This window comes from Mustelus asterias, unplaced genomic scaffold (genome assembly GCF_964213995.1).
Source record: "Mustelus asterias unplaced genomic scaffold, sMusAst1.hap1.1 HAP1_SCAFFOLD_2052, whole genome shotgun sequence".
NCBI lineage: Eukaryota > Metazoa > Chordata > Chondrichthyes > Carcharhiniformes > Triakidae > Mustelus > Mustelus asterias.
Genome location: NW_027591997.1, coordinates 41096 through 63386, shown reverse-complemented (window position 1 = coordinate 63386; position 22291 = coordinate 41096). Strand labels below are relative to the sequence as shown.

Here is a 22291-nt window from a genome sequence, read left to right as displayed (position 1 = left end):
AGGGGGAGGGGGGGTGGAGGGGAGGGGGAAGGGGTGGTGGAGGGGAGGGGGAAGCGGGGGTGGAGGGGAGGGGCAAGGGGGGGTGGAGGGGAGGGGGAAGGGGTGGAGGGGAGGGGGAAGGGGTGGGTGGAGGGGAGGGGGAGGGGGGGGTGGTGGAGGGGAGGGGGAAGGGGTGGTGGAGGGGAGGGGGAAGGGGTGGTGGAGGGGAGGGGGAAGGGGTGGTGGAGGGGAGGGGGAAGCGGGGGTGGAGGGGAGGGGGGGAGGGGGAGAGAGGCGGGAGGGGGGCTGCTGCCTCGGCAAAGCAGCCAGCATAATTATGGACCCCACACACCCTGGACATTCTCTCTTCCACCTTCTTCCGTCGGTTAAAGATACAAAAGTCTGAGGTCACGAACCAACCGACTCAATAACAGTTTCTTCCCTCCCGCGGTCAGACGTTTGAACGGACCTACCTCGCATTAAGCTGATCTTTCCCTGCACCCTAGCTCTGACTGTAACAATACATTCTGCACTCTCTCATTTCCTTCTCTATGAACAGTATGCTTTGTCTGTCTGGCAAGAAACAATACTTTTCACTGAATGTTAATACATGTGACAATAATAAATCAAATCAAAATCAAAACTCCTTTTGCCATAAAGGCCAACATACCATTTGTCTTCCTGAGTGCTTGCTGTGTATGCTCATTTCCTGTATTCCTTTTGGGGAAGATGGTGTTGTCATGATAATGTCGCTGGACTCGTAATCCAGAGGGCCTGGTTAATGCTCTGGGTTCAGATCCCACCGTGACAGTTGGTGGAATTGAAACTCAGTTCACCTGAATTTAGGAGAATATGTCTCCAGTTTTTGCCAATGTTTCTCAGCCTGCAGACGGGCAGTTCATGCACACCGCTACCCTTGTCTAACTGGTTAATTCATTCAGCTAACAAAGTATGTTATAGTCTCCTAGCTTGAAGACAAAAGAAACAAACTCCCCAGCCACTGACGGTTGAAAGAAAAGTAACATCTCCTTCCCGTCTGGCGATAAATTCTCGTGATGTGGAGATGCCGGTGTTGGACTGGGGTAAACACAGTAAGAGTTTTAACAACACCAGGTTAAAGTCCAACAGGTTTATTTGGTAGCAAATGCCATTCGCTTTCGGAGCGCTGCCCCTTCATCAGATGGACACTACATTCTCAGATGGTACATTCATGGATAAATTCTCAACTGCAACCAATTCCTTATCCCTCAGTTTGCAGATCCAGGTTAGCCGTATCATTTCCTGGCTTTCTGTGATGAGGTCGATCTATTCCTTTTGTCTGACATCGGAACAAGGAGGCGGAGTTGAAGCAGTCGGGAGACCTCGGGATAATTCCAGCTGTATAATTCTCTGAATGGGCAACACCTTTAGTCCCAGTGGTGAAACAAGACTACAGGTTAAAGATTGTGGCCAGCTGTTTAATTCCCTAAAGGAATATATATTTGTGAATTATGAATTATTTCTTCAATATTTGCCATTGTTTATCTGCTGTCATATATTTTAATCCAGTTTGCCAATCCACATGAGTCAACTTGCTTCTCATACTTGTTGTAACTTGTTTTGATTCAATTCAAGACTCGTTTTATGGACTTTATTTTTATTCATTCATGGGATCTGGGTGTCGCTGGCTGGGCCAACATTTATTGCCCATCCCTCGTTGCCCCTGTTCAGAGGGCAGTTGAGAGTCAAAGACTTTGCTGTGGCTCTGGAGTCACGTGTAGGCCAGACCGGGTAAGGACGGCAGATTTCCTTCCCTAAAGGACATTAGTGAACCAGATAGAACATAGAACATAGAACAGTACAGCACAGAACAGGCCCTTCGGCCCACGATGTTGTGCCGAGCTGTATCTGAAACCAAGATCAAGCTATCCCACTCCCTATCATCCTGGTGTGCTCCATGTGCCTATCCAATAACCGCTTAAATGTTCCTAAAGTGTCTGACTCCACTATCACTGCAGGCAGTCCATTCCACACCCCAACCACTCTCTGCGTAAAGAACCTACCTCTGATATCCTTCCTGTATCTCCCACCACGAACCCTATAGTTATGCCCCCTTGTAATAGCTCCATCCACCCGAGGAAATAGTCTTTGAACGTTCACTCTATCTATCCCCTTCATCATTTTATAAACCTCTATTAAGTCTCCCCTCAGCCTCTTCCGCTCCAGAGAGAACAGCCCTAGCTCCCTCAACCTTTCCTCTTAAGACCTACCCTCCAAACCAGGCAGCATCCTGGTAAATCTCCTCTGCACTCTTTCCAGCGCTTCCACATCCTTCTTATAGTGAGGTGACCAGAACTGCATACAATATTCCAAATGTGGTCTCACCAAGGTCCTGTACAGTTGCAGCATAACCCCACGGCTCTTAAACTCCGACCCCCTGTTAATAAAAGCTAACACACTATAGGCCTTCTTCACAGCTCTATCCACTTGAGTGGCAACCTTTAGAGATCTGTGGATATGGACCCCAAGATCTCTCTGTTCCTCCACAGTCTTCAGAACCCTACCTTTGACCCTGTAATCCACATTTAAATTAGTCCTACCAAAATGAATCACCTCACATTTATCAGGGTTAAACTCCATTTGCCATTTTTCAGCCCAGCTTTGCATCCTATCTATGTCTCTTTGCAGCCTACAACAGCCCTCCACCTCATCCACTACTCCACCAATCTTGGTGTCATCAGCAAATTTACTGATCCACCCTTCAGCCCCCTCCTCTAAGTCATTAATAAAAATCACAAAGAGCAGAGGACCAAGCACTGATCCCTGCGGCACTCCGCTAGCAACCTGCCTCCAATCCAAAAATTTTCCATCCACCACCACCCTCTGTCTTCGATCAGACAGCCAGTTACCTATCCAATCGGCCAACTTTCCCTCTATCCCACACCTCCTTACTTTCATCATAAGCCGACCATGGGGGACCTTATCAAATGCCTTACTAAAATCCATGTATATGACATCAACTGCCCTACCTTCATCAACACACTTAGTTACCTCCTCAAAAAATTCTATCAAATTTGTGAGGCACGACTTGCCCTTCACGAATCCCTGCTGACTATCCTGGATTAATCCGCATCTTTCTAAATGGTCATAAATCCCATCCCCAAGGACCTCTTCCATCAATTTACCAACCACCGAAGTAAGACTAACCGGTCTATAATTACCAGGGTCATTTCTATTCCCTTTCTTAAACAGAGGAACAACATTCGCCACTCTCCAGTCCTGTACAGATGGGTTTTGTCAACAATCGGCAATGGTTTCATGGTCAGCAGTAGACTTTTAATTCCAGATATTTTTTATTGAACTCAAATTCCACCATCTGCTGTGGTGGGATTCTTACCTGGGTCCCCAGAACATTAGCTGAGTTTCTGGATTAATAGTCTAGCGATAATATCACGAGACCATCATCATCATTTTCAAATTCAATGCATAATTCTGCCATGTTATGATCACTCTTCCCAGTGATTTCTTTACTCCAAAATTATTAATGAACTCTGTCTCACTGCATGATACTAGATCTAACATAGCCTCTGCCCCAGATAGTTCCTTGACATACAAATACAGAAACTATCTTGAACGTATTCCAACAGCCTGTTCTCCACACTTGTTGCAACTTTTGGTTTTTCTAGTTTGTCTGGAAATCCAAGTTCACCGTGAATATTTTAGTCCCTCTGTCCCTGGGATAGCCGAGGTCTCCATGTCAGTCCCTCTGTCCCTGGGATTGCCGAGGTGTCTGTGTCAGTCCCTCTGTCCCTGGGATTGCCGAGGTGTCTGTGTCAGTCCCTCTGTCCCTGGGATTGCCGAGGTGTCTGTGTCAGTCCCTCTGTCCCTGGGATTGCCGAGGTCTCCGTGTCAGTCCCTCTGTCCCTGGCATTGCCGAGGTCTCTGTGTCAGTCCCTCTGTCCCTGGGATTGCCGAGGTGTCTGTGTCAATCCCTCTGTCCCTGGGATTGCCGAGGTGTCTGTGTCAGTCCCTCTGTCCCTGGGATTGCCGAGGTGTCTGTGTCAGTCCCTCTGTCCCTGGGATTGCCGAGGTGTCTGTGTCTGTCCCTGGGATTGCCGAGGTGTCTGTGTCAGTCCCTCTGTCCCTGGGATTGCCGAGGTGTCTGTCACCAGTTTGATGAGCTGCTGACTGTGTTTTGAGGATGGAGACCTGTCTATGAGAAATTCTGAGTTGTGTAAATTGTGTTTCCCTCATGAACATTTGGTTCTCCTGTCTTTCAGATTCCATCATCCCATCATGTTTCTCCTGGTTTTCACTGTAGCAGTCGGAACTCTCCTTTACTACCTGCTTTTCCGTGAGAAACCAAAGACTATTCCAGAAGGCGATGGCTGGTGGGGAACCAGCCAGAGACAGGACACGGAGGAGGAAAAAATCCACCCGTTTGTTATTGAAACTCCCGAGGAAATGATCCAGGTAATTGCAGACCAGCAACAGAACCAGGAATCAGTTCAGTTAAGGAACAGACAACTCGGTTTTAAATTTGCTACCTCATCCTAAGACTATGACCTCTTGCCCTAGAATGCCTCACCAGTGGAAGCATCCGCTCCATGTCTACTTTATCCATACCTTTTATCATCTTGTTTACCTCAATTTGAGCTCCTGTCATTCTTCTAAATTCCAGAGAGTATCGGCCTAAACTGTTCAATCTCTTATCATACGACAAACCCCTCATCTCCGGAATCAATCTAGTGAACCTCCTCTGAACTGCCTCCAATGCCACTGCATCTTTCCTCAAATACGGGGACCAAAACTGTGCTCAATAGTCCAGGTGCAGCCTCATCAATGCCTTGTATAGTTGCAACACCTTTATATTCTATTCCTTTAGCTATAAATGCCAAAATTCCATTTACTTTCCTTATTACCTGCTGGAGCTGTGAGAGGAACAGGAGCAGGAGCAGGAGCAGGGGCAGGAGCAGGGGCAGGAGCAGGAGCAGGAACAGGAGCAGGAGCAGGAGCAGGGGCAGGGGCAGGGGCAGGGGCAGGAGCAGGGGCAGGGGCAGGGGCAGGGGCAGGAGCAGGGGCAGGGGCAGGAGCAGGGGCAGGAGCAGGAGCAGGAGCAGGAGCAGGGGCAGGGGCAGGAGCAGGAGCAGGGGCAGGAACAGGAACAGGAGCAGGAACAGGAACAGGAGCAGGAGCAGGGGCAGGAACAGGAACAGGAGCAGGAACAGGAACAGGAGCAGGAGCAGGGGCAGGGGCAGGAGCAGGGGCAGGAACAGGAACAGGAGCAGGAACAGGAACAGGAGCAGGAGCAGGGGCAGGGGCAGGGGCAGGAGCAGGAGCAGGAGCAGGAGCAGGGGCAGGAGCAGGAACAGGAGCAGGAGCAGGAGCAGGGGCAGGGGCAGGAGCAGGAGCAGGGGCAGGAACAGGAACAGGAGCAGGAACAGGAACAGGAGCAGGAGCAGGGGCAGGGGCAGGGGCAGGAGCAGGGGCAGGAACAGGAACAGGAGCAGGAACAGGAACAGGAGCAGGAGCAGGGGCAGGGGCAGGGGCAGGGGCAGGGGCAGGAGCAGGAACAGGGGCAGGAGCAGGGGCAGGAGCAGGGGCAGGAGCAGGAGCAGGGGCAGGGACAGGGGCAGGGGCAGGAGCAGGGGCAGGAGCAGGGGCAGGAGCAGGAACAGGGGCAGGAGCAGGGGCAGGAGCAGGGGCAGGAGCAGGGGCAGGAGCAGGAGCAGGGGCAGGAACAGGGGCAGGAACAGGGGCAGGAACAGGGGCAGGAGCAGGAGCAGGAGCAGGGGCAGGAACAGGGGCAGGGGCAGGTGCAGGGGCAGGGGCAGGGGCAGGGGCAGGAACAGGGGCAGGGGCAGGTGCAGGGGCAGGGGCAGGAACAGGGGCAGGGGCAGGGGCAGGGGCAGGGGCAGGAGCAGGAACAGGGGCAGGGGCAGGGGCAGGAACAGGAACAGGGGCAGGAACAGGAGCAGGAACAGGGGCAGGGGCAGGGGCAGGGACAGGGGCAGGGGCAGCGGCAGGGACAGGGGCAGAGGCAGGAGCAGGGGCAGGAGCAGGAACAGGAGCAGGAACAGGGGCAGGAGCAGGGGCAGGGACAGGGGCAGGAGCAGGGGCAGGGGCAGGGGCAGGGGCAGGGACAGGGACAGGGGCAGGGACAGGGACAGGGGCAGGGGCAGGGGCAGGAGCAGGAGCAGGGGCAGGGGCAGGAGCAGGAACAGGGGCAGAGGCAGGAGCAGGGGCAGGAGCAGGAACAGGAGCAGGAACAGGGGCAGGGACAGGGGCAGGGGCAGGAGCAGGGGCAGGAACAGGGGCAGGAGCAGGGGCAGGGGCAGGGGCAGGAACAGGGGCAGGGACAGGGACAGGGGCAGGGGCAGGGGCAGGAGCAGGAGCAGGGGCAGGGGCAGGGGCAGGAGCAGGAACAGGGGCAGAGGCAGGAGCAGGGGCAGGAGCAGGAACAGGAGCAGGAACAGGGGCAGGGGCAGGGGCAGGGACAGGGGCAGGGACAGGGACAGGGGCAGGGGCAGGGACAGGGGCAGGGGCAGGGGCAGGGGCAGGGGCAGGGGCAGGAACAGGGGCAGGAACAGGGGCAGGGGCAGGAACAGGGGCAGGAACAGGAGCAGGAACAGGGGCAGGAGCAGGGGCAGGGGCAGGAGCAGGAACAGGGGCAGAGGCAGGAGCAGGGACAGGAGCAGGAGCAGGGGCAGGGGCAGGGGCAGGGGCAGGGGCAGGAGCAGGGGCAGGAGCAGGAACAGGAGCAGGGGCAGGGGCAGGGGCAGGGGCAGGGGCAGGGGCAGGAACAGGAGCAGGGGCAGGGGCAGGGACAGGGGCAGGGGCAGGGGCAGGAACAGGAACAGGAGCAGGAACAGGGGCAGGAACAGGAGCAGGAGCAGGGGCAGGGGCAGGGGCAGGGGCAGGTGCAGGGGCAGGGGCAGGGGCAGGAACAGGGGCAGGGGCAGGAACAGGAGCAGGAGCAGGGGCAGGAACAGGGGCAGGGGCAGGAACAGGAGCAGGAGCAGGGGCAGGAACAGGGGCAGGGGCAGGAACAGGAACAGGAACAGGGGCAGGGGCAGGGGCAGGGGCAGGGGCAGGAGCAGGGGCAGGAGCAGGGGCAGGAACAGGGGCAGGGGCAGGGGCAGGGACAGGGGCAGGGGCAGGAGCAGGGGCAGGAGCAGGGGCAGGAGCAGGGGCAGGAGCAGGGGCAGGGGCAGGAACAGGGGCAGGGGCAGGAACAGGAACAGGAGCAGGAACAGGAGCAGGGGCAGGAACAGGAGCAGGAGCAGGGGCAGGAACAGGAACAGGAACAGGAACAGGAACAGGAACAGGGGCAGGAGCAGGAGCAGGAGCAGGGGCAGGAACAGGGGCAGGGGCAGGAACAGGGGCAGGGGCAGGAGCAGGAACAGGAACAGGAACAGGAGCAGGAGCAGGAGCAGGAACAGGGGCAGGAACAGGGGCAGGGGCAGGGGCAGGGGCAGGGGCAGGAACAGGAGCAGGAGCAGGGGCAGGAACAGGAGCAGGAGCAGGGGCAGGAACAGGGGCAGGAACAGGAACAGGAACAGGAACAGGAACAGGAGCAGGAGCAGGGGCAGGGGCAGGGGCAGGGGCAGGGGCAGGAGCAGGGGCAGGGGCAGGAACAGGGGCAGGGGCAGGGGCAGGGGCAGGAACAGGAGCAGGGGCAGGGGCAGGAGCAGGAACAGGGGCAGGGGCAGGGGCAGGGGCAGGGGCAGGAACAGGAACAGGGGCAGGGGCAGGAACAGGGGCAGGGGCAGGAACAGGGGCAGGAACAGGGGCAGGAACAGGGGCAGGAACAGGAGCAGGAACAGGGGCAGGAACAGGAGCAGGAGCAGGGGCAGGGGCAGGGGCAGGAGCAGGGGCAGGAGCAGGAACAGGAACAGGAAAAGGGGCAGGAACAGGGGCAGGGGCAGGGGCAGGGGCAGGAGCAGGAACAGGAACAGGAAAAGGGGCAGGAACAGGGGCATGGGCAGGGGCAGGGGCAGGAACAGGGGCAGGGGCAGGGGCAGGAGCAGGGGCAGGAGCAGGGGCAGGGGCAGGAGCAGGAACAGGGGCAGGGGCAGGAACAGGAGCAGGAGCAGGAGCAGGGGCAGGGGCAGGAACAGGGGCAGGGGCAGGGGCAGGAACAGGAGCAGGGGCAGGGGCAGGAACAGGAACAGGGGCAGGGGCAGGGGCAGGAGCAGGAACAGGGGCAGGGGCAGGAACAGGAGCAGGAGCAGGAGCAGGGGCAGGGGCAGGAACAGGGGCAGGGGCAGGGGCAGGAGCAGGGGCAGGAGCAGGGGCAGGGGCAGGAACAGGGGCAGGGGCAGGAACAGGGGCAGGGGCAGGGGCAGGGGCAGGAGCAGGAACAGGGGCAGGAGCAGGAGCAGGAGCAGGAGCAGGAACAGGGGCAGGGGCAGGAGCAGGAGCAGGAACAGGGGCAGGGGCAGGAACAGGGGCAGGAACAGGGGCAGGAACAGGGGCAGGGGCAGGGGCAGGAACAGGGGCAGGGGCAGGAACAGGGGCAGGGGCAGGAACAGGGGCAGGAACAGGGGCAGGAGCAGGAGCAGGGGCAGGGGCAGGAACAGGGGCAGGGGCAGGAACAGGGGCAGGAACAGGGGCAGGAACAGGGGCAGGAACAGGGGCAGGAACAGGGGCCGGGGCAGGGGCAGGAACAGGGGCAGGGGCAGGAACAGGGGCAGGAAGAGGGGCAGGGGCAGGAACAGGGGCAGGGGCAGGAACAGGAGCAGGAACAGGGGCAGAGGCAGGGGCAGGGGCAGGGGCAGGGGCAGGGGCAGGAACAGGAGCAGGAACAGGGGCAGAGGCAGGAACAGGGGCAGGGACAGGGGCAGGGGCAGGAGCAGGGGCAGGGGCAGGGGCAGGGGCAGGGACAGGGACAGGGGCAGGGGCAGGGGCAGGAGCAGGGGCAGGGGCAGGGGCAGGGGCAGGGACAGGGGCAGGGACAGGGGCAGGGACAGGGGCAGGGGCAGGAGCAGGGGCAGGGACAGGGGCAGGGGCAGGGGCAGGGGCAGGGGCAGGAACAGGGGCAGGGACAGGGGCAGGGGCAGGAGCAGGGGCAGGGGCAGGAGCAGGGGCAGGGGCAGGGGCAGGGACAGGGGCAGGGGCAGGGGCAGGGGCAGGGGCAGGGGCAGGGGCAGGGGCAGGGACAGGGGCAGGGGCAGGGGCAGGGGCAGGGGCAGGAACAGGGGCAGGAACAGGGGCAGGGGCAGGAACAGGAACAGGGGCAGGAACAGGAGCAGGAACAGGGGCAGGAGCAGGGGCAGGAACAGGGGCAGGGGCAGGAGCAGGAACAGGGGCAGAGGCAGGAGCAGGGGCAGGGGCAGGGGCAGGAGCAGGAGCAGGGGCAGGAGCAGGAGCAGGAACAGGGGCAGGGGCAGGGGCAGGGGCAGGGGCAGGAACAGGGGCAGAGGCAGGAGCAGGAGCAGGAACAGGAGCAGGAACAGGGGCAGGAGCAGGGGCAGGAGCAGGAACAGGAGCAGGAGCAGGGGCAGGGGCAGGGACAGGGGCAGGGGCAGGAGCAGGGGCAGGGGCAGGAACAGGAGCAGGAACAGGGGCAGGAACAGGAACAGGGGCAGGAACAGGAGCAGGAACAGGGGCAGGAGCAGGGGCAGGAACAGGGGCAGGGGCAGGAGCAGGAACAGGGGCAGAGGCAGGAGCAGGGGCAGGAGCAGGGGCAGGAGCAGGAGCAGGGGCAGGAACAGGGGCAGGGGCAGGAGCAGGAGCAGGGGCAGGAGCAGGAGCAGGGGCAGGAACAGGGGCAGGGGCAGGGGCAGGGGCAGGAACAGGGGCAGGAGCAGGGGCAGGAGCAGGAACAGGAGCAGGGGCAGGGGCAGGGACAGGGGCAGGGGCAGGGGCAGGAGCAGGGGCAGGGGCAGGAGCAGGGGCAGGGGCAGGGGCAGGGGCAGGAACAGGAGCAGGGGCAGGGACAGGGGCAGGGGCAGGGGCAGGGGCAGGAACAGGAACAGGAGCAGGAACAGGGGCAGGAACAGGAGCAGGAGCAGGGGCAGGGGCAGGGGCAGGAACAGGAACAGGAGCAGGGGCAGGGACAGGGGCAGGGGCAGGGGCAGGAACAGGAACAGGAGCAGGAACAGGGGCAGGAACAGGAGCAGGAGCAGGGGCAGGGGCAGGGGCAGGGACAGGGGCAGGGGCAGGAGCAGGGGCAGGGGCAGGGGCAGGGGCAGGAACAGGGGCAGGGGCAGGGGCAGGGACAGGGACAGGGGCAGGGGCAGGAGCAGGGGCAGGAACAGGGGCAGGAGCAGGGGCAGGAGCAGGGGCAGGGGCAGGGGCAGGAACAGGAACAGGGGCAGGAACAGGAGCAGGAGCAGGGGCAGGGGCAGGAGCAGGGGCAGGAACAGGAACAGGGGCAGGAGCAGGGGCAGGTGCAGGGGCAGGGGCAGGAACAGGGGCAGGGGCAGGAACAGGAGCAGGAGCAGGGGCAGGAACAGGGGCAGGGGCAGGAACAGGAACAGGAACAGGAACAGGAGCAGGAGCAGGAGCAGGGGCAGGGGCAGGGGCAGGAACAGGGGCAGGGGCAGGGGCAGGGGCAGGAACAGGAGCAGGGGCAGGGGCAGGGGCAGGGGCAGGGGCAGGAACAGGGGCAGGAACAGGGGCAGGGGCAGGAACAGGAACAGGGGCAGGAACAGGAGCAGGAACAGGGGCAGGAGCAGGGGCAGGAACAGGGGCAGGGGCAGGAGCAGGAACAGGGGCAGAGGCAGGAGCAGGGGCAGGGGCAGGGGCAGGAGCAGGAGCAGGGGCAGGAGCAGGAGCAGGAACAGGGGCAGGGGCAGGGGCAGGGGCAGGGGCAGGAACAGGGGCAGAGGCAGGAGCAGGAGCAGGAACAGGAGCAGGAACAGGGGCAGGAGCAGGGGCAGGAGCAGGAACAGGAGCAGGGGCAGGGGCAGGGACAGGGGCAGGGGCAGGAGCAGGGGCAGGGGCAGGGGCAGGAACAGGAGCAGGAACAGGGGCAGGAACAGGAACAGGGGCAGGAACAGGAGCAGGAACAGGGGCAGGAGCAGGGGCAGGGGCAGGAGCAGGAACAGGGGCAGAGGCAGGAGCAGGGGCAGGAGCAGGGGCAGGAGCAGGAGCAGGGGCAGGAACAGGGGCAGGGGCAGGAGCAGGAGCAGGGGCAGGAGCAGGAGCAGGGGCAGGAACAGGGGCAGGGGCAGGGGCAGGGGCAGGAACAGGGGCAGGAGCAGGGGCAGGAGCAGGAACAGGAGCAGGGGCAGGGGCAGGGACAGGGGCAGGGGCAGGGGCAGGAGCAGGGGCAGGGGCAGGGGCAGGGGCAGGGGCAGGGGCAGGGGCAGGAACAGGAGCAGGGGCAGGGACAGGGGCAGGGGCAGGGGCAGGAACAGGAACAGGAGCAGGAACAGGGGCAGGAACAGGAGCAGGAGCAGGGGCAGGGGCAGGGGCAGGAACAGGAACAGGAGCAGGGGCAGGGACAGGGGCAGGGGCAGGGGCAGGAACAGGAACAGGAGCAGGAACAGGGGCAGGAACAGGAGCAGGAGCAGGGGCAGGGGCAGGGGCAGGGACAGGGGCAGGGGCAGGAGCAGGGGCAGGGGCAGGGGCAGGGGCAGGAACAGGGGCAGGAACAGGGGCAGGAACAGGAGCAGGAACAGGGGCAGGAGCAGGGGCAGGAACAGGAACAGGAACAGGAACAGGAACAGGAGCAGGAGCAGGGGCAGGGGCAGGGGCAGGAACAGGGGCAGGGGCAGGGGCAGGGGCAGGGGCAGGAACAGGAGCAGGGGCAGGGGCAGGGGCAGGAACAGGAACAGGGGCAGGGGCAGGGGCAGGAACAGGGGCAGGGGCAGGAACAGGGGCAGGAACAGGAGCAGGAACAGGGGCAGGAACAGGAGCAGGAGCAGGGGCAGGGGCAGGGGCAGGAGCAGGGGCAGGAGCAGGAACAGGAACAGGAAAAGGGGCAGGAACAGGGGCAGGGGCAGGGGCAGGGACAGGAACAGGGGCAGGGGCAGGAACAGGGGCAGGAGCAGGAACAGGGGCAGGGGCAGGGGCAGGAACAGGAGCAGGAGCAGGAGCAGGGGCAGGGGCAGGAACAGGGGCAGGGGCAGGGGCAGGGACAGGAACAGGGGCAGGGGCAGGGGCAGGAACAGGGGCAGGAACAGGGGCAGGAGCAGGAACAGGGGCAGGAGCAGGAACAGGAGCAGGGGCAGGAACAGGAGCAGGAACAGGGGCAGGGGCAGGAACAGGGGCAGGAACAGGGGCAGGAACAGGGGCAGGAACAGGGGCAGGGGCAGGGGCAGGAACAGGGGCAGGGGCAGGAACAGGGGCAGGGGCAGGAACAGGGGCAGGAGCAGGGGCGGGAGCAGGGGCAGGAGCAGGGGCAGGGGCAGGAACAGGGGCAGGAACAGGGGCAGGAACAGGGGCAGGGGCAGGAACAGGGGCAGGAAGAGGGGCAGGGGCAGGGGCAGGAACAGGGGCAGGAGCAGGAACAGGGGCAGAGGCAGGAGCAGGGGCAGGAGCAGGAACAGGGGCAGGGACAGGGGCAGGGGCAGGAGCAGGGGCAGGGGCAGGGGCAGGGGCAGGGGCAGGGGCAGGAGCAGGGGCAGGGGCAGGGGCAGGGGCAGGGACAGGGGCAGGGACAGGGGCAGGGGCAGGGGCAGGAGCAGGGGCAGGGGCAGGGGCAGGGACAGGGGCAGGGGCAGGGGCAGGGGCAGGGGCAGAGGCAGGGGCAGGGGCAGGGGCAGGAACAGGGGCAGGAACAGGAGCAGGAACAGGGGCAGGAGCAGGGGCAGGAACAGGGGCAGGGGCAGGAGCAGGAACAGGGGCAGAGGCAGGAGCAGGGGCAGGGGCAGGGGCAGGAGCAGGAGCAGGGGCAGGAGCAGGAGCAGGGGCAGGGGCAGGGGCAGGGGCAGGAACAGGGGCAGAGGCAGGAGCAGGAGCAGGAGCAGGAACAGGGGCAGGAACAGGAGCAGGAACAGGGGCAGGAGCAGGGGCAGGAACAGGAACAGGAGCAGGGGCAGGGGCAGGGACAGGGGCAGGGGCAGGGGCAGGGACAGGGGCAGGGGCAGGAGCAGGGGCAGGGGCAGGGGCAGGGGCAGGGGCAGGAACAGGGGCAGGAACAGGGGCAGGAACAGGAGCAGGAACAGGGGCAGGAGCAGGGGCAGGAACAGGAACAGGGGCAGGGGCAGGGGCAGGGGCAGGGACAGGAACAGGGGCAGGGGCAGGAACAGGGGCAGGGGCAGGGGCAGGAACAGGGGCAGGGGCAGGAACAGGGGCAGGGGCAGGAACAGGAACAGGAACAGGAGCAGGAGCAGGAGCAGGGGCAGGGGCAGGGGCAGGGGCAGGAACAGGAGCAGGGGCAGGGGCAGGGGCAGGAACAGGAACAGGGGCAGGGGCAGGGGCAGGGGCAGGAACAGGGGCAGGGGCAGGAACAGGGGCAGGAACAGGAGCAGGAACAGGGGCAGGAACAGGAGCAGGAGCAGGGGCAGGGGCAGGGGCAGGGGCAGGGGCAGGGGCAGGAGCAGGAACAGGAACAGGAAAAGGGGCAGGAACAGGGGCAGGGGCAGGGGCAGGAACAGGGGCAGGGGCAGGGGCAGGGACAGGAACAGGGGCAGGGGCAGGGGCAGGGGCAGGGGCAGGGACAGGAACAGGGGCAGGGGCAGGAACAGGGGCAGGAACAGGAGCAGGAGCAGGAGCAGGGGCAGGAACAGGGGCAGGGGCAGGAGCAGGAACAGGAGCAGGGGCAGGAACAGGGGCAGGGGCAGGAGCAGGAACAGGGGCAGGGGCAGGGGCAGGAACAGGGGCAGGGGCAGGAGCAGGGGCAGGGGCAGGAACAGGGGCAGGAACAGGGGCAGGGGCAGGGGCAGGAACAGGGGCAGGAACAGGAGCAGGAACAGGGGCAGGGGCAGGAGCAGGAGCAGGGGCAGGAGCAGGGGCAGGGGCAGGAACAGGGGCAGGAACAGGGGCAGGGGCAGGGGCAGGAACAGGGGCAGGAACAGGGGCAGGGGCAGGGGCAGGAACAGGGGCAGGGGCAGGAACAGGGGCAGGGGCAGGGGCAGGAGCAGGAGCAGGAACAGGAACAGGAAAAGGGGCAGGAGCAGGAGCAGGAACAGGGGCAGGGGCAGGAGCAGGAGCAGGAACAGGGGCAGGGGCAGGAGCAGGGGCAGGAGCAGGGGCAGGAACAGGAGCAGGAACAGGGGCAGGAGCAGGGGCAGGGGCAGGAGCAGGGGCGGGAGCAGGGGCAGGGGCAGGGGCAGGGGCAGGAACAGGGGCAGGGGCAGGGGCAGGGGCAGGGGCAGGAGCAGGGGCAGGGGCAGGGGCAGAGGCAGGAACAGGGGCAGGGGCAGGGGCAGGGGCAGGGGCAGGAACAGGGGCAGGGGCAGGAAGAGGGGCAGGGGCAGGGGCAGGAACAGGAGCAGGAGCAGGGGCAGGGGCAGGAAAAGGGGCAGGGGCAGGAACAGGGGCAGGGGCAGGAACAGGGGCAGGGGCAGGGACAGGGGCAGGGGCAGGAACAGGGGCAGGGGCAGGAACAGGGGCAGGGGCAGGAACAGGGGCAGGAACAGGGGCAGGGGCAGGAAAAGGGGCAGGAACAGGGGCAGGAGCAGGGACAGGGGCAGGGGCAGGGGCAGGAACAGGGGCAGGGGCAGGAACAGGGGCAGGGGCAGGAGCAGGGACAGGGGCAGGGGCAGGGGCAGGAACAGGGGCAGGGGCAGGAACAGGGGCAGGAACAGGGGCAGGAACAGGGGCAGGAACAGGGGCAGGGGCAGGGGCAGGAACAGGGGCAGGAACAGGGGCAGGAGCAGGGGCAGGAGCAGGGGCAGGAGCAGGGGCAGGAACAGAACTGGCCGGAGAGCTGAAACACTGACACAGCACTCACTGCCTGGTCACAGCGCCCGCAATAAAACTGCTCACAGACAGAGGGACAGGGCCCTCTCTCCCTGAACCCACCCCACCCCACACCACACCCCCACCAAGCCCCCCCAACACCTCCCCCCCCAACACCTCTCCCCCCCCAACACCTCTCCCCCCCCAACACCTCTCCCCCCGTCCCCCCCTCCCCAACCCCCTCTCCCCCACCCTCCCCACCCACCCCACTCCCCCCACTCTCCCCACCCCCCCCCCCCCCCCCCCACTCTCCCCCGCCCCCGCCCCCCCCCTCCCCCCGCTCCATTCGCAGCTGTGGGTTGTTCTGATTGTTGGTACTGATCTCTGTGAGGGTCTCTGGCAGATCTGATGCCTCACTGTTCGATGTTGAATCTTTCAGGACTTGCACTATCGCCTTGACAACGCTCGCTTCTGCTCGGCGCTGGAGCACAGCCGCTTTCACTATGGCTTTAACTCCAGCTACCTCAAGAAGGTGGTGTCTTATTGGAGGAAGGATTATGACTGGAAAAAACAACTGGAGTTTCTAAACCGATTCCCACAGTTCAGAACCAGAATTGAAGGTGGGTTTATCCCACAGTCTGTGGGGATACGGGAACGGTGCTGGGTTTATCCCGGAGTCTGTGGGGATACGGGAACGGTGCTGGGTTTATCCCGGAGTCTGTGGGGATACGGGAACGGTGCTGGGTTTATCCCACAGTCTGTGGTGATACGGGAACGGTGCTGGGTTTATCCCACAGTCTGTGGTGTTACGGGAACGGTGCTGGGTTTATCCCACAGTCTGTGGGGATACGGGAACGGTGCTGGGTTTATCCCACAGTCTGTGGTGTTACGGGAACGGTGCTGGGTTTATCCCACAGTCTGTGGTGATACGGGAACGGTGCTGGGTTTATCCCACAGTCTGTGGGGATACGGGAACGGTGCTGGGTTTATCCCGCAGTCTGTGGTGATACGGGAACGGTGCTGGGTTTATCCCACAGTCTGCACCGTTCCCGTAACACCACAGACTGTGGGATAAACCCAGCACCGTTCCCGTGTCACCAGTGGGGGGTAGAGCTTGTTGGCAATTCCGGGATAAGGGAGTGTGGGAAAGGACTTGTTAGTGATTCTGGGATAAGGGAGTGTGGGAAAGGACTTGTTAGTGATTCTGGGATAAGGGAGTGTGGGAAAGGACTTGTTGGTGATTCTGGGATAAGGGAGTGTGGGAAACACGTGATTAGAACTGAGAGTTGCATAAATACAAGTTGTTGTTGCAGTGAGCTGTTGACCTTTAACCTCATGCTTTGCTTGGTTTGCCAGGAATTTCTATCCATTTTGTCCATGTGAAACCTCCCTCCCAGCCGCCAGGCCGGACCGCGCTGCCACTCATGATGATCCACGGTTGGCCAGGATCCTTTTTCGAGTTCTACAAGATCATCCCTCAGCTGACTGATCCAGCCAATCACGGCCTGAGCGGGCAGCAAGCCTTTGAGGTTGTCTGTCCATCCATCCCAGGCTACGGCTTCTCGGAGGCACCCTGCAAACAAGGTGTGTGTTGGCCCTTCTCCCTCCGGGGCGGGGCGGGGGTGATGAGGCAAAGGGGGGCGAAAGAATACCTGTCCAGCTTTCATCAGTGCTCCACAGGTGAATTCCTTCCTCTGCTTTATTCCATTCCCACTGGGTCAGGATTCCATGCTGGAATGTAGGTACAGGAAGCAGAGTCTGAGGATCAGTTGAGGAGTTAGAACATAGAACAGTACAGCACAGAACAGGCCCTTCGGCCCACGACGTTGTGCCGAGCTTTATCTGAAACCAAGATCAAGCTATCCCACTCCCTATCATCCTGGTGTGCTCCATGTGCCTATCCAATAACCGCTTAAATGTTCCTAAAGTGTCTGACTCCACTATCACGGCAGGCAGTCCATTCCACACCCCAACCACTCTCTGCGTAAAGAACCTACCTCGGACATCCTTCCGATATCTCCCACCATGAACCCTATAGTTATGCCCCCTTGTAATAGCTCCATCCACCCGAGGAAATAGTCTTTGAACGTTCACTCTATCTATCCCCCTCATCATCTTATAAACCTCTATTAAGTCTACCCTCAGCCTCCTCCACTCCAGAGAGAACAGCCCAAGCTCCCGCAACCTTTCCTCATAAGACCTACCCTCCAAACCAGGCAGCATCCTGGTAAATCTCCTCTGCACTCTTTCCAGCGCTTCCACATCCTTCTTATAGTGAGGTGACCAGAACTGCACACAATATTCCAAATGTGGTCTCACCAAGGTCCTGTACAGTTGCAGCATAACCCCACGGCTCTTAAACTCCAACCCCCTGTTAATAAACGCTAACACACTATAGGCCTTCTTCACGGCTCTATCCACTAGAGTGGCAACCTTCAGAGATCTATGGATATGAACCCCAAGATCTCTCTGTTCCTCCACATTCTTCAGAACCCTACCTTTGACCCTGGAATCCACATTTAAATTTGTCCGACCAAAATGAATCACCTCGCATTTGTCAGGGTTAAACTCCATTTGCCATTTTTCGGCCCAGCTCTGCATCCTATCAATGTCTCTTTGCAGCCTACAACAGCCCTCCACCTCATCCGCTACTCCACCAATCTTGGTGTCATCAGCAAATTTACTGATCCACCCTTCAGCCCCCTCTTCCAAGTCATTTATAAAAATTACAAATAGCAGAGGACCAAGCACTGATCCCTGTGGCACTCCGCTGGTAACCGGTTTCCAGTCCGAAAATTTTCCATCCACCACCACCCTCTGTCTTCTGTTAGATAGCCAGTTACCTATCCAATCGGCCAACTTTCCCTCTATCCCACACATCCTTACTTTCTTCATAAGCCGACCATGGGGGACCTTATCAAATGCCTTACTAAAATCCATGTATATGACATCAACTGCCCTACCTTCATCAACACACTTAGTTACCTCCTCAAAAGATTCTATCAAATTTGTGAGGCACGACTTGCCCTTCACGAATCCGTGCTGACTATCCCGGATTAATCCGCATCTTTCTAAATGGTCGTAAATCCCATCCCTAAGGACCTTTTCCACCAACTTACCAACCACTGAAGTAAGACTAAGTTGGTTGGAATATACTCGGACTCTATCCCAGGTTACATTGAAACATAGGAACAGGAGATGGCCTTTTTGCTGCTCGAGTCCGTTCCACCTTCAAAAATACCCCAGGGTTTGGAAAGGTTCCAGCGGGTTGGAAAACCACAAATATAAAATCTCCATTCAGGAAAGGTTTGGCCAGGTAGTTTAACATCTCTCTTTGGGAAAATGCTCGAATCTATTACTAAGGGGGTAGTAAACATTTCAACAGTAATAATGAAATCAGGCAGAGTCAACGTGGTTTCGTAGAAGGGAAATCGTGTTCAACAAATTTCACAAAGTTCTCTGAGGATGTAATAAGCCGGATGGATAAAGGGGAACCAGTAGATATAATGTATTTGGACGTCCAAAAGGCTTCAAGGAGGTGAGACAGGAAAGGCTACTGCACAAAGAGTTTGTGGTGCTGGGTGATATATTAACACCGATACAGATTAGTTGGAGGTGTTGTGATGCAGCAGTAATGTCCCTGTCTCTTGCCTAGAAGTTCTGGGTTCAAGTCCCACTTCAGGTCTTGATAACCACAGGGGGTGACTGCACAAGGTGGCTCGACAGGTAGATTATTAGCCTGTAGATCCTGTTTCTGTGCTGATGGAGTTGGATTGTAAGGTTGGGTTGGGGTGAGGGTCGGGTCGGGGTCGACTGGGTGCCTTTGTTTTTTTTGGAATGGGATGACTTTAATGAGAAAGATATTAAATCTTGTGACGTATTCTGTTTGCAGGTTTTGATTCCATCGCAGCCGCCCGTGTGTTTTGCAAACTAATGCAGCGCCTGCGCTTTGATCAGTTCTATGTACAAGGGGGAGATTGGGGAGGCGTGATCTCCACTAACATGGCGCAGATGAAGCCACAGTGAGTCTTCAATTAATAAAGAAATACCCATCATCGAGGGGGAGGGTGGGGGGGAAGGTGGGTGGTGGGGGGGGGGGGGGGGGGGATGGTGGGTGGGGCTGGAAGGTGGGTGGGGGTGGAAGGTGGGTGGGGCTGGAAGGTGGGTGGGGCTGGAAGGTGGGTGGGGCTGGAAGGTGGGTGGGGGTGGAAGGTGGGTGGGGGGGGAAGGTGGGTGGGGCTGGAAGGTGGGTGGGGGGGGGAAGGTGGGTGGGGCTGGAAGGTGGGTGGGGCTGGAAGGTGGGTGGGGGGGAAGGTGGGTGGGGGGGAAGGTGGTGGGGCTGGAAGGTGGGTGGGGGGGGAAGGTGGGTGGAGGGGGAAGGTGGGTGGAGGGGGAAGGTGGGTGAGGGGGAAGGTGGGTGAGGGGGAAGGTGGGTGAGGGGGAAGGTGGGTGGGGCAGAAGGTGCCTGAGGGGGAAAGGTGGGTGGGGATGGAGGAGATAGAACATAGAACATTACAGCGCAGTACAGGCCCTTCGGCCCTCAATGTTGCGCAAACCAGTGGTACCAATCTAAAGCCCATCTAATCTACACTATTCCAATATCATCCATATGTTTATCCAATAACCACTTGAATGCTCTTAATGTTGGCGATTCCACTACTGCTGCAGGCAGGGCATTCCACGCCCTTACTACTCTCTGAGTGAAGAATGGGTGGAGAGGGAGGAGGTGGATGGAGAAGGAGGTGGTGGGTGGGGGGGGGGGAGGAATTCAGGGTGGGGTAAGGGTGGGTGCTGGAACAGGGTTTGGGAAGGAAATCATTGGAAGACGCCTGTGTGGGGTTGGAGAGTGTGGGGAGGAGGGGAAGGGGGAAGAGGAACAGAAAGTGTGGGGTGACGTTAGGGAGGGAAGGGGTGAGGTTAGGGAGGGGTTGAGTGGGTGGGAGAGGGTAGTGTGAACTGAGTGAAGCGTTGGCAGAGGGAGCTGAAACCAGCTTGTGTAATGGGCGTACTCTGGTGGGGAGGGTATGGAGAGGAAATTGGGGCTAAGGATGGGGCAGGAGTTGAAGGGCTTTTGAGCTCGGACATTCTGCCCTGTGGAAAGTGTAATGGATCATTGGCATTGAGGAGGGTGGACACTGTGCCTGTGTGGGCAGTGGCTAGCCTGGGCTGGCTAAAGGCTGTCCCTGGGGTGGGTGTGGGTGCTCTTCACTGGATAGAGGGTGCCCGGGGCGGTAGAGGGTGCCCGGGGCGGTAGAGGGTGCCCGGGGCGGTAGAGGGTGCCCGGGGCAGTAGAGGGTGCCCGGGGCGGTAGAGGGTGCCCGGGGCAGTAGAGGGTGCCCGGGGCGGTAGAGGGTGCCCGGGGCAGTAGAGGGTGCCCGGGGCGGTAGAGGGTTCCCGGGGCGGTAGAGGGTGCCCGGGGCGGTAGAGGGTTCCCGGGGCAGTAGAGGGTGCCCGGGGCGGTAGAGGGTGCCCGGGGCGGTAGAGGGTGCCCGGGGCGGTAGAGGGTGCCCGGGGCGGTAGAGGGTGCCCGGGGCGGTAGAGGGTGCCCGGGGCGGTAGAGGGTTCCCGGGGCGGTAGAGGGTGCCCGGGGCGGTAGAGGGTTCCCGGGGCGGTAGAGGGTTCCCGGGGCGGTAGACGGTTCCCGGGGCAGTAGAGGGTGCCCGGGGCGGTAGAGGGTGCCCGGGGTGGTAGAGGGTGCCCGGGGCGGTAGAGGGTGCCCGGGGCGGTAGAGGGTTCCCGGGGCGGTAGACGGTTCCCGGGGCGGTAGAGGGTGCCCGGGGCGGTAGAGGGTGCCCGGGGCGGTAGAGGGTTCCCGGGGCGGTAGAGGGTGCCCGGGGCGGTAGAGGGTGCCCGGGGCGGTAGAGGGTGCCCGGGGCGGTAGAGGGTGCCCGGGGCGGTAGAGGGTGCCCGGGGCGGTAGACGGTTTCCAGTACTGGTTGATGGTGCTGGATGTGTTGTGTGTCCAATGTTCTGTGCTTATTAACAGTGACATTGCGTTTCTGAATGGAGGGCTGTGACAAGTGGTGTTCCTCAGGGATCAGTGCTGGGACCTTTGCTGTTCGTAATATATATAAATGATTTGGAGGAAAATGTAACTGGTTTGAGTCGTAAGTTTGTGGACAACACAAAGGTTGGTGGATTTGTGGATAGCGATGAGGACCATAAGAGGATACAGCAGGATATAGATCAGTTGGAGACTTGGGCGGAGAGATGGCAGATGGAGTTTAATCCGGACAAATGTGAGGTAATGCATTTTGGAAGGTCTAATACAGATAGGAAATATACAGTAAATGGCAGAACCCTTAAGAGTATTGATAGGCAGAGGGATCTGGGTGTACAGGTACACGGGTCACTGAAAGTGGCAATGCAGGTGGAGAAGGTAGTCAAGAAGGGATACAGCATGCTTGCCTTCATCAGCCGGGACATTGAGTTTAAAAATTGGCAAGTCATGTTGCAGCTTTATAGAACCTTAGTTAGGCCGCACTTGGAATATAGTGTTCAATTCTGGTCGCCACACTACCAGGAGGACGTGGAGGCTTTGGAGAGGGTACAGAAAAGATTTACCAGGATGTTGCCTGGTATGGAGGGCATTAGCTATGAGGAGAGGTTGGAGAAACTTGGTTTGTTCTCACTGGAACGACGGAGGTTGAGGGGAGACCTGATAGAAGTCTACAAGATTATGAGGGGCATGGACAGAGTGGATAGTCAGAAGCTTTTTCCCAGGGTGGAAGAGTCAATTACTCGGGGGCACAGGTTTAAGGTGCGAGGGGCAAGGTTTAAAGGAGATGTACGAGGCAAGTGTTTTTTACACAGAGGGTGGTGGGTGCCTGGAACTTGCTGCCGGGGGAGGTAGTGGAAGCGGATACGATAGTGAGTTTTAAGGGGCGTTTTGACAAGTACATGAATAGGATGGGAATAGAGGGATATGGTCCCCGGAAGGGTAGGGGGTTTTAGTTCAGACGGGCAGCATGGTCGGTGCAGGCTTGGAGGGCCGAAGGACCTGTTCCTGTGCTGTAATTTTCTTTGTTCTTTGTCTGCCTCTCCCCTTACAGGAACGTTAAAGGAATCCACTTGAATTTCTTCCCAGTTTCCAGAGTGGGAATGAACATCATTCCCTCCCTCTTTATTGGGAAGTATTTGCCTTCGCTGGTGGGATTCACACAGACTGATATTGAGCGCTTGTATCCGTTTGTTAATAAGAATGTCTATGATTTGCTGAAGGAATCAGGCTACATGCACATTCAGGGAACTAAACCGGACACTGCAGGTAGGTGTGTGAGACACATTGAAGACCAGCCAACATTGAATTGAAGGTCTCTGAACATTAATATATAGAATAAGAATAGCTGGGAGTGAGTTACAGGCTGAAATCTAGTTGAAGGGTTTAGGAAATTTAAATCTAGGATAACAGCTACTCTGTAATGAATAAGAAGCTTTTTATCATTCCATGGGATGTGGGCATCACTGGCTGGCCAGCATTTATCGCCTATAGAAGGTGATGGTGAGCTGCTTTCTTGAACCACTGCAGTCCGTGGTT

General features: G+C 60.2%; 1 protein-coding gene across 3 annotated transcripts in view; it reads left to right on the top strand.

Annotated features, from left to right (window-relative positions):
• Positions 1–646: 646 nt before the first annotated feature.
• Positions 647–22291, top strand: part of LOC144489245 (epoxide hydrolase 1-like) — a 33338-nt gene continuing 11693 nt past the window's right edge. The window contains exons 1-6 of one of the 3 annotated variants that reach the window (XM_078207108.1): positions 647–1414; positions 4239–4431; positions 15194–15374; positions 16111–16338; positions 18647–18776; positions 21807–22021. In XM_078207108.1, coding sequence (XP_078063234.1) covers positions 4255–4431; positions 15194–15374; positions 16111–16338; positions 18647–18776; positions 21807–22021 — 931 coding nt within the window. In that variant the 5' untranslated portion in view covers positions 647–1414; positions 4239–4254. The remainder of the gene's footprint in view (positions 1415–4238; positions 4432–15193; positions 15375–16110; positions 16339–18646; positions 18777–21806; positions 22022–22291) is intronic. The other 2 variants (XM_078207110.1, XM_078207109.1) reach the window with 2 other exon arrangements.